The following is an 11,115-nucleotide window of genomic DNA, read 5'->3' as shown; positions in this document are numbered from 1 at the left end:
GTTGGCATTGCTTTAAATGTGCTCAATGACTTAAATTAGATTGCATTTAACATTTTTTTATAAGGTTGCATTATTTTGAGCTGACTTTTTAACCTCTACATTCTGAACAGATATAATTCAATTATACAATTTATATATAGAATTATTAATATTTACATTAACATTTCAACTTATATTTCACATATTAACTTAAGATTTAATTTTTCTATTCAAGTTTTCAACATTATAATTTAAAATGAAATTTGTCAAATTAAGTTATCATTTAAAGTTAATGTAAAGCAAAAGATTATTTAAAATTTATCCTATCCTATTACACAATTTATATATAAAATTATTAATATTTACATTAACATTTCAGCTTATATTTGACAAATTAACTTAAAATTTAATTATTTCTATTCAAGTTTTCAACATTATCATTTAAAATTAAATTTGTCAAATTAAGTTATCATTCAGAAAAGTTATCATTTGTTTTATTGTTATTTAAAGTTATACAATTGAACTAACACTGCCACTTAATATATTATATATTTTTATTATCAATCTACTTTAATTCATTTATACGTTTGGTTCTTAAGGTTATATCAATTCCAGTTAAAAGTTGAACATTTCCAGTTAAGAGTTGAATACACTTCCAACTTATTTCTATTCAAGAAGCTCTCAAAGTGATCGATTCCAGTTAGGAGCATTCCACGGAAAGCAACTCAGAGATTGTTTGATTGTTCAGTTTTTACTCTGGTTTGTTTGTAACAAAGTAAAAAAAAATAAGCATTCTTCACCTAATCAGATTAGACAAGTTCTTTCTTTGTAAGAGTTAGGTTGTATTCCATAGAAATGTCAATCTTTTCATAAGTTATCAGTTGTACTTTATCTTTTCATAACCATTAGATTCAAATATAAAGTACTAGATTAGTTGAGATTGAATAGTGCAGCTTTGAATAGTGCAGTCCACTCTACTACATACACTAATAGCTGTTGTCCCACTTCATTTCTCTTCCGTTCACACATACCAGAAACAAATCTTCCTTCACTTTCTTGCTTTCTGATCCTTTGGTAATACCATTTTTCTTAGCTTTTCCTTCATCATATATATGCATTTAGTAACATATAGCTTCTTTTACATGTTTTCTGTTTTCACCTTGCAGCATTGCTTTCAGCATTGAAGATTTGACTTGCACCATCACTTTACTTCAAGTTAGTCATATTACTTATAAGTAGCCTGCCTAATGTTTGATAAATTGCTTGTTAAGCTTTCTTAATGCTTCATATTTACAAATTTCATAAGCATTGGTAGTTACTTATTATTGAATTATATATTCTGTGTGCTTATGATTGTGAGCTCCGTTAATGAATTTTCAAGTACCATGGTTAGTTTAAGCTATTTGTTCATGTGCAAGATGTTTGCTTATTTCTTTATTGCATAGCTGAGGTAATTGAATGCCTGTTTCATCATGGGTTAAATGTTGACAATCATAAGAAACAAAGAATGAACTAGACAAGCTAACATAATTATTGACTCGGTTGACAAAGGATGTAATAACAAATTTTATGCTAATCAATATCAGGAAATTGTAACATGCAAATTGAAGACCAAAATTTCAAAAGTTCAGTGTCTAGATCATCCGCTGTTGTTCCTGTTCTACATGGCAAAGAGGCTACTGCACACAGCTATGCCATGATGTCTAATTTACAACACATTGCTTTTACAAGCTTGCCACATTTAGGAAACCATTTAGAGAAGAAAAACTATAGAAGGCAGGCTTACCTTAGATGGAAATCAAAAAGATTACGTTTATATCATTTTCATATGAAGAAGCAATCTTCTATTGAATCAGTCAACATTCCTCTGTCAAATATTGATAGAGAACATTTGCAAGATGCCTATGAAGTTCAAAACAATCAGAATCTAAAGCTTGCTAAAAATAGGCAGCAAACATATATTAGATGGAAATCTAAAAAGTGTTGCAATGAAACTGTCCCCCTATGAATCCAATTCTAATATAAAGTCCCCCTATGAAACACAAAAAACTGCTGCAAAAATGATAACCATTATTAATCCAATCTTAATCCCACTGCTTTTCAATTTTTCTGCTTATATTTGCTAATTAAATTATAGCTATAATTTTAAAACAAATATATATAAGTATAACATTTGAAATATAAATATAATAAAGACATATATATTTTTCTCATTTAAATGTTAATGCATTACTTTGACTAAGAGAGGCAAAAAATTTGTTGTCATAAAAACCAAATATCAACGTATAAATTAATTAAAATAAAATTGATAGCAAAATTGCATGGTATACTTGGTCATCATTTTAGTTAGCATTAATGCCTCACATTTTAACAAAATATCAATGTATTACAACTCAAAAGAAAATTGACAAGAAAAATGACTAGATTCATCTATTCAAATTCAAATACTAATATTACAACTTCTCTCTATTTCACAAACATTCTATCAAATTTTGCTAACTTTAAACACCTCAAGGTGGGCACTGGCTGTGCGTAGCACAGTGAGGCCTTACTAGTTATTTGTAGAGACAGAGCCTTGGTTAAGTGTTAAGCTGATCAATTTCCTCAACCAAACAAATAATAATAAAAAAAAAAGTGTTCAGCTGATTAATGATACATATGCATGCCTCCCAATAACAAGTTTGCAATCATTTTGCTTATGAGCCCATAATTGCCAACTACCTCTGGAACTGCCATATTCATTTTAATTGTAGTTATTTTGCCTTAATATTGACTTGAGCGGGGGAGTGGTTGAGACATAAACCCTTCCCCCAATAATGAAAGATTTCGTGCTAGTTATAGGTACTGCAGTTGGTGCCTTGACAGAATTTACCGGCCAAAAAAGAAATAAGAGCAGGAACTGCAAATTTTTTCAAATTAATAAATAATTTATCTAACGAAATGAGCACTTGTTGCTAACCAGTGCCCACTATACCCGTTAGAAATATCCATCCATAGAAGATGCTATATGGGTAAATTCATGGCTTCTTCTATTAAGATGATTTGCAGACATATCTCTCATCTATTAATTGCAAATTGACATGGATGAGTAGAAGTCCAGTCCCGTTGCTCGGTAGTATTGATTGTATTGTCTTATTCTTTCGAGATATCACCAACGTTATTAACCACAAATTCGATTATTCTTCCATTTGTGGGGTTGAGGCGTCATTGATTTTCTAGCGTTTCCTGCACGATGAGATGAAGTTCTATATTCCAAATTTCTATACAAAGTCATCGTTCAAAATAGGCGAGGAACCATCACCTTAGTTTCTTGCATAATCACCAAGACTTTAAGTATTTGAAGGTGACAAATAACTTTGTCCTTGAAAAGTTTCAGTCATGTGCACCACTTATTGGTTCTTCCTTTTCGTTAGAAATTATGTACTCTTCAAGATTGCTCAACTTCCAAATCATCGATGGGATAAAATAAATTATCTTGCAGAATTGGACTTCATATATTTATAATATTTGGATCAAGATGAAAGTTTCTAAAATTTTTTGCACGGACATAAGGTTTAGTTTGTAACTAAAGTGTTTAAAATCTTTCCAAATTTCAAAGGGAGAAAAACATGAATTTTGAAGACTTTGGAATGGTGGTTCCTAACCCCCATTTTCGTCCTTGTTCTAGGTTTAACTTTCTTGCCTTGAAGTACTAACTAATTCTTTATTTATGACTCTTGAACTATAGAAACAACCTTTTTGGCAATGTTTTTCTAAAACAACCTTTGCAAAATACTGAGAACTTGCAGGTTTTCCAAATTCATAGAAGATGCTACTTGTATAATTTCCAGACGTATCTCTCATCTATTAATTGCAAAATTAATGTGGACGAGTAGAAGTCATGTCTATTGCTCGGTAGTACTGATGTTACTTGTTTTCTGGTTCCCTACTTTTGTGAACCTCACCAACGTTATTAACCACGAATCCCATCACAAATTTTTTTGTCCAAAGTCGTCGTTCAGAATAGTTGAGGAACAATCAGTTTTGCCTCTCTAGCATAATGAACAAGACTTCGTATTTGCAAAGACAACAATAAGGGCCAAGTTTCCCAAGAAGCAACAAGAGAAGATTTTTTTTTTTTTATTCATTTTGACAAACTTTTCTTTCTTCGTTTTGACAATTTTTTTTGTTCAATATGGAGGACATGAACAAGAAAGCTAAATAATAAATAAATAAAATTAAAACTAGTACTAATTTGCTTCAAAGATTTGCCAAATTTCCAAGTTTACTTTTCTTTGTTTCTTAAGGTAAAACTAATTCTTTACTAATGACTCTTGAACTATAAAAGCAACTTTTACCGTCAAATAAGCAAATGAGAGTTAACTACCGAGAACTTGCAGGTTTTCCAAACTAATAAAAGATGTTATTTACGTAACTTGACCACTTCATAGTATGCCCACTTCTATTTGTATAATTTCCAGACATATCTCTCATTTATTAATTACAAATTAATGTGGCTGAGTAGAAGTCATGTGTATGGTTGGGCAGTACTGATGGTTCTTGCATATGTGGGGCTATACAGAATCACAAATTTTCTGGCCAAAGTCATGTCGTTCTAAGTTTTGTGAGGAACATTTATTTTTAGAGTTTCTTTCATAATGCCCAAGACTTTAGTAATTGACGGTCAACTCACCGGAGTCCAGGCATGGAATCTTGGAGGTGTTTCTCCAGCCTTCCCACGCACTGGAAACATTAAAGAATGAAGAACTTGTCCTTGAAGAGGCCCAATCTTGAGTACTACTTGGTAGTTCTTCTTTTTGGTAGGAAGCTTTCACTTTTACTTTCGTAAAAACCACACTGATTTCCCTGTTCAAAGCATCCGCATCTGTAGAATTCATGTTAGGATTGGTATTTGTCATATATATTATGTGGTTAACTAATTATATTGCACTACTACCACGAATGAACATCATCAATATGCTAAATCACAAAATTGGCAAGTGATTATACGTAACAATGGCAAAAACTTGCGCTAAAGACAAACCAATCTCCAAAGAAAATTACATTTTAAAAAAAAAAAAAAAATTGCTCAACAACACTATACCAAAGACTTCTGTTTTTGCATCTTCTTTACTGTCATTCTCTTCTGCTATCTATTAATCATCACAAATAGTAATATTTGCCCAGCATAACTTTTTAGATTATTATACTTTTGTACTCAGTATATTGACATGTGTGAAGCAAAAGTTCTATTTTTACCGTTCTACAAGGAAGTCAACGATAGCTTGATTTAAGGGTAAAAATGGCGGTTATGTATTCGAAAGTTACTAAATGAAGCGTATTAAAGAAAAGTGGTTTTATATTAGTTGTTCGTAATTAGACTAACATAATAGTGTGTTGTTTGTTTAAATATTCACAGAATCCATTACCAACTCAAGAAATTCAATTTTCCTTTTTCTTTATTTTGTTACAAGAGAAATGAAACTAAACGAGGCATAACCAGAGCAATGAATTGCATCCGAGCCTTCCAACCCAGCAATTCCCTCAAAACAGACCAAGAGAAATGAAAATAATAAAGGAAGCCTACTCCAATAGATGAGGAAAATAAAAGTAAATTTCTTTGAAACATTTCTCCATGGGAATTCATTTCCATTTTTCTCAGTGAATTCTTGAAACCAAACAGGGCCTGAATTTTAATATTAAATCCTTCGCCAATATTATTGCTCTATAGTCCGTATGAGATATCACTTCTTGGAAGTGCAATGGCAGAGTTGCAATAGCATCTTATGCACTATTTCTCCTTTTTTTTTTAACTTGGGATACAATCCAGAAAACATCATAATCTGAAGCAAGACTTATGAGCAATGATGAATAGTCAAAATGGTCTCAGGAGTCAACATATATGAGCCCTTGACAAAAGTTGTGGTGCAGCTAAAACTGTAAGAGCCCTAAGAGAATTTCCCTGAACTGTGACGTCTCTGCAATCAAGTGAATTTCTTTGAATCTACTTCTAAGGGAATTCATTTCCTTTTCCTCATAATTGAAGGAAGACTTGTCAATAGTGAGAATGGTCTCTGGACTCGCTGTATATGGAGGAACACTCCACAAAAAGTTTTAGTCAAACTACCTTGCATAAAACTATACGGAGAATATGTGAATAAATATAAAAATTACAAGAGAATAAAGCAAATATTCATGCAAACTATAAGGAGATTAAGAAGCAACTGTTTGCCAGTGTTTTTGCAAAATTAAGAAGGCCATTGAATGGATCATTTAGGCAAGTTTTGTACATATAACTGTAGTGGTCACAATTGATCCCAAGTCCCAATGAGTTAATCATGTCCAAAGGGATGTTTAGGTAGGGTGAGCTTAAGATTTTTTTTTTTTTTTGAAAGAAATGAGCTTAAGATATTTGAGTTTGGGTCTTAAATGGGATTAATCTCAAAAAATACCCAACACAAAATAGGAATACTTGGACATTAACTGTGATTCCATTGGGACTGATAATCAAAGTCAAGCAAACTTAGGGGGGGTACTTGCAAGAAATAACACGTATTTGCCTCTGGAGAAGTAGTCAAGTATCGCAATCAGGTCAAGTACAAATATTTCCAAGTAAAGATTTTTAGGCTTACATGTTTTAGAGAATGATGCATCTTTTCCAGGTTCGTCAGTTGTTCGCAATTCCATTCACCTTCAGGATTCTTGGTCTTAAACAAAGTCGGTTGTCCGCCTGTTAGTCTCCTTAAGTTTTTGGTCAATGAATAGTTTAGTGGCCAATGTTGAGACCTCAGAATACAGAGATTCTGGGTTCTAATTTCCCTATTTCCTCCCCACTTCTTAAATTTCATTCTTCTCCTATCGAAGAAAAAAAAAGTCTGAATCCAATTGATTGGTTAGTTTCCTATGTGTAATTGATTCCTTAGTCCAAGTCAGTAGCATTGTTTCTTTTAGTCCTTCAATAGTATATATATATATACTCTTAATAGTGCTACATTAATATTTTAATAAATTCGAAATGAACAGACTTAGAACCTACGATATAAAAGCCTTTTTTAATTAAGAATTTTTAGCTGATAACAAGATTTGGAATTAACACAAAAGTGTGGCAAAAAAAAAAGAACAAATAAAAATTTAAGGGATTAAATAACGAATTTCCCATATTTGCTTTCTCTTTCGCTTCCCTCCCTTTTTGGGCTATGGCACCCCAAAGTGGAAACTAAATAAATTCTACTATTTACATAAAGAAAATGGTGACATGGATGTATAGTCATAACTTGACTGTAAAGTTCTCTAGAATAGTAGTCAAAAGAATTGTAATCAGCATCACAATCACATCACTGGTCAATTGGAACTTAATCTGAAAACAGAAATCAAATTAACAAACATTAGCCATAATATTACTGAGCCCGCTATATAATGCGACTCCTCACCCGTCACGTAGCAAACATTAGCCATGGAGAAATTTCACAACCTCTCCCCTCTTGGACTTGTGTGGACGTGTTTTCTTTCAGCTTCCTTAGCCATGTTCCCGACCAATATTACCACTGATCAGTCATCTCTTCTTGCCTTGAGATCTCACATCTCGGTTGACCTTCCACAAATCTTGGCCAAAAACTGGTCTGTTGGTTCTTCGGTCTGCGATTGGATTGGAGTCTCTTGTGGCTCTCATCATCGTAGAGTGACTGCCTTGGACATTTCAAACATGGGCCTTATAGGCATCATCCCTCCACAACTGGGAAATCTCTCATTTCTTGTTTCTCTTGACATGAGTGCGAACAACTTCCATGGAGAACTACCACATGAGTTTGTTGGATTGCGACGATTGAAACTCCTTAATTTGAGTGTCAACAATCTCGAAGGAGAGTTACCCTGGTGGATTGGTTCATTTCCTCAACTTCTTCGCTTGTCCCTCAGTAACAATAGTTTCACTGGTCTTATCCCTTCTTCCATCTCTAACTTGTCAAAGCTAGAGGAGATAAGGCTTTCGTACAACCATTTGCAAGGAAACATTCCCACGGGGATTTTCAATATTTCCTCCCTGCAAATCATTGCACTTAAGCATAATGGCCTATCGGGAGTTCTTCCTTGTGACATGTGTTACCATCTTCCTGGACTGAGGATCCTTTCCCTATCAAGGAACAAGTTATATGGTCATTTACCATCAAGTAATTTAGCTCAATGTTCAGAACTTCGGGCGCTGTCTTTGTCTATCAACGAATTTGGAGGTTCCATACCAAAAGAAATTGGAGCACTGAAGAAGCTTGAGGAGCTATACTTGGCTTACAACCATTTAGAAGGTAAGACCCTTGCTAATTAATTCTTTCACCATATATGGACAAAGCCAAATAGCACATGTCTTCAACAATTTTTACTCTATCTTTCCAGATTCCAACTCAAACGGCAAAAGATAAAAGAAAGATTTAGATCTGAAGATTGTTTTCTGCCGAATGAATTCTCAAAATGCTGCCTCAAGGAAAGAATGGTTACCTAAGATTTTCAGAATTTTTGGTTCCTTTAGAGCTCGGAAGACAGGGGATATATGCAATACATAAGAATATGGTCCTGATGGACAAGTTAATGGCGAAAACTTATTCATATTTTCTTAGGGCTCTACGTAATAGCAAAAAAATTGAAAAGAAAATTAATTTTCACATGCATTTAATTTAGAATGTCTTTTTTATTCCAAAACGAGCCAATTTCAATATGTTGAGATGTGCCGGGATGTGGCCAATTTCCTGCTTTTGGCCCATTAATTTTCTCATTTACTTTTCTTCAAAATGTCCATCAAAGATCTCAACTTGTTGATATTTATTCCATTTCATTTTTGCAGGTCAAATTCCAAAAGAGATTGGTAATTCAACCATGATTAAAATACAAAGTTTTGGACACAACAACTTAATAGGTACAACAATTTTCTCAATGGCAGAAATTAGAGACTTATATGGTTTAATATATATGCTCAATATTATTTTGGCAGGTGTAATACCACGAGAGATTGGTAACTGGTACTTTCTCCAACAACTCGAAATGGAATTCAATAGCTTAACTGGTTCCATACCAATGGAGATCTTCAACCTCTCAAAGTTGAGTGCTATGTTTCTTGCAGCAAATCAACTTTCAGGCAATCTTCCATCAACATTCGGTTATAGGCTTCCCAATCTAGAAGAGCTTTACCTCGACATTAATTCCTTCTCTGGAGTATTACCTATCTCAATCTCAAATTCTTCTAATCTCCGTCTCATAGAATTTGGTGGTAACAAGTTCACGGGTCCAATTCCTGCTTCCCTGGGAGACCTGAGGTTCCTTGAAAAGCTGAAGCTAACCAACAACCTATTAGTGAGCGACTCCTCATCTCCAGAGTTGAGTTTCATCACTTCATTGACAAATTGCAAAAATTTGACATATTTACTGTTGAGTGACAATCCATTGAATGCGATCATTCCAGACTCGGTCAGTAATCTTTCAACTTCCCTAGAAAGATTACTTGCATCAAATTGTAAGATCAAGGGCAGCATTCCTGATGGAATTGGAAACATGAGAAGTTTGATCCAATTAGATCTATCAAACAATGAGCTAAGTGGGTCGTTGCCAGCTACAATAAAAGATTTGCAAAAGCTTCAATACATGGATCTCAGTATGAACAAACTGATTAGCAGAGTCCCCCTGCATTTGCTCTGTGCTCTCCACAACTTGGATACAATGAACCTTGGACAAAATCAATTTATGGCCTCAATTCCAAAGTGCTTCGGAAATCTTACTTCCCTGAGGCATCTCAACCTAAGTCACAACAAACTATATTCTGCTCCACCTGAGGAAATATGGAACCTAAAAGATCTCTTAATGCTTGACCTCTCCTCAAATCTGCTGAGTGGATCTTTGCCGTATGCTATTACGAATGTGAAGATGGCAAATGGGGTTGATTTGTCAACCAATCAGTTCTCAGGTGGCATTCCTGACTCAATTGGAGATATGCAGAACCTGCAAAATCTTTCTCTAGCACACAACAAATTGCAAGAATCAATCCCAGAATCGATTGGCAAGATGTTAAGCTTGGAGTCATTGGATCTATCACATAACTTTCTCTCTGGATCAATTCCAATGTCAATGGAAAACCTTCGGTATCTTAGACATTTCAATGTATCTTTTAACAATTTAAGTGGTGAAGTTCCTTCCAGAGGGCCTTTTATCAACTTCATTGCCGAATCCTTCACTTCAAATCAAGCCCTTTGTGGAGCTCAAAGGTTTCATGTGCCCCCATGTCCAAATAATTCAGCTCACAAATTGAGAACAAAAAAGCTACATCGAACAATTTTTATTCTACTAGGGGTGATAATAGCAGCGGGAGTCTTGTCCTTTGGATTTGTTTACCTAAGATATCGAAAGAAAGATACACTTTCCAGTGGAGCAAATTTATCCTTAGTTGCAATGCCAGAAAGAATTTCATATTTTGAACTTCTACAAGCAACTAACGGGTACAATGAAAGCAATTTGCTGGGGACTGGAAGCTTTGGATCTGTTTATAGAGGTACTCTTGATGATGGAAGGGTTGTGGTAGTTAAAGTGTTCAATTTACAAGTCGATGGAGCGTTCAAGAGTTTTGATGTAGAATGTGAGGTGTTGCGCAATCTTCGCCATCGAAACCTCACAAGAGTCATTAGTAGCTGCTCTACCCCTGAATTTAAGGCATTAGTGCTTGAGTTCATGCCTAATGGGAGTCTTGAGAAGTGGTTGTATTCGCACAACTATTTTACCGATTTGATGCAGAGATTGGACATATTGATTGATGTGGCATGTGCATTGCAATATCTTCACTTTGAGTATTCAACTCCAGTAATTCACTGTGATCTGAAGCCAAGTAATGTGCTGCTGGATCAAGACATGGTTGCCCATCTAAGTGATTTTGGCCTTACAAAGTTGTTGGGCGAGGAGAACAGCATCATATACACTGAAACACTAGCCACACTTGGCTATCTTGCACCAGTTGAAGAATTTTCTCGTACAACTGAAGAATTTCCTCAGTTGTTTGCTGTTGCAAATTCCAAATATCAAAAATTACAACCAATTTGAGAACATAGATGAATTTTATATATGTCTTGCCTTGCAGAGTATGGGTTGGACGGATTGGTCTCAGCAAAATGTGACATCTACAGTTTTGGA

At 34.3% G+C, this 11,115-nt stretch overlaps 1 protein-coding gene across 1 annotated transcript; it reads left to right on the top strand.

The window, feature by feature from the left end:
- The first annotated feature begins 9,051 nt into the window (after nt 1-9,051).
- Nucleotides 9,052-11,025, top strand: LOC113783223 (receptor kinase-like protein Xa21). Its single transcript, XM_027329297.1, has one exon. The coding sequence runs from the start codon at nt 9,052-9,054 to the stop codon at nt 11,023-11,025; it is 1,974 nt and encodes a 657-aa protein (XP_027185098.1).
- Nucleotides 11,026-11,115: the final 90 nt, after the last annotated feature.

This window comes from Coffea eugenioides, chromosome 9 (assembly GCF_003713205.1).
Source record: "Coffea eugenioides isolate CCC68of chromosome 9, Ceug_1.0, whole genome shotgun sequence".
NCBI classification, from domain to species: Eukaryota; Viridiplantae; Streptophyta; class Magnoliopsida; order Gentianales; family Rubiaceae; genus Coffea; species Coffea eugenioides.
Note: the sequence above shows the minus strand (reverse complement) of the source record. Positions and strands in the feature narration are given on the sequence as shown.

What these genes read in the sequence shown, in the direction of transcription:
- LOC113783223 (XM_027329297.1), top strand. Translation starts at nt 9,052, where the DNA reads ATGTTTCTTGCAGCAAATCAACTTTCAGGCAATCTTCCATCAACATTC.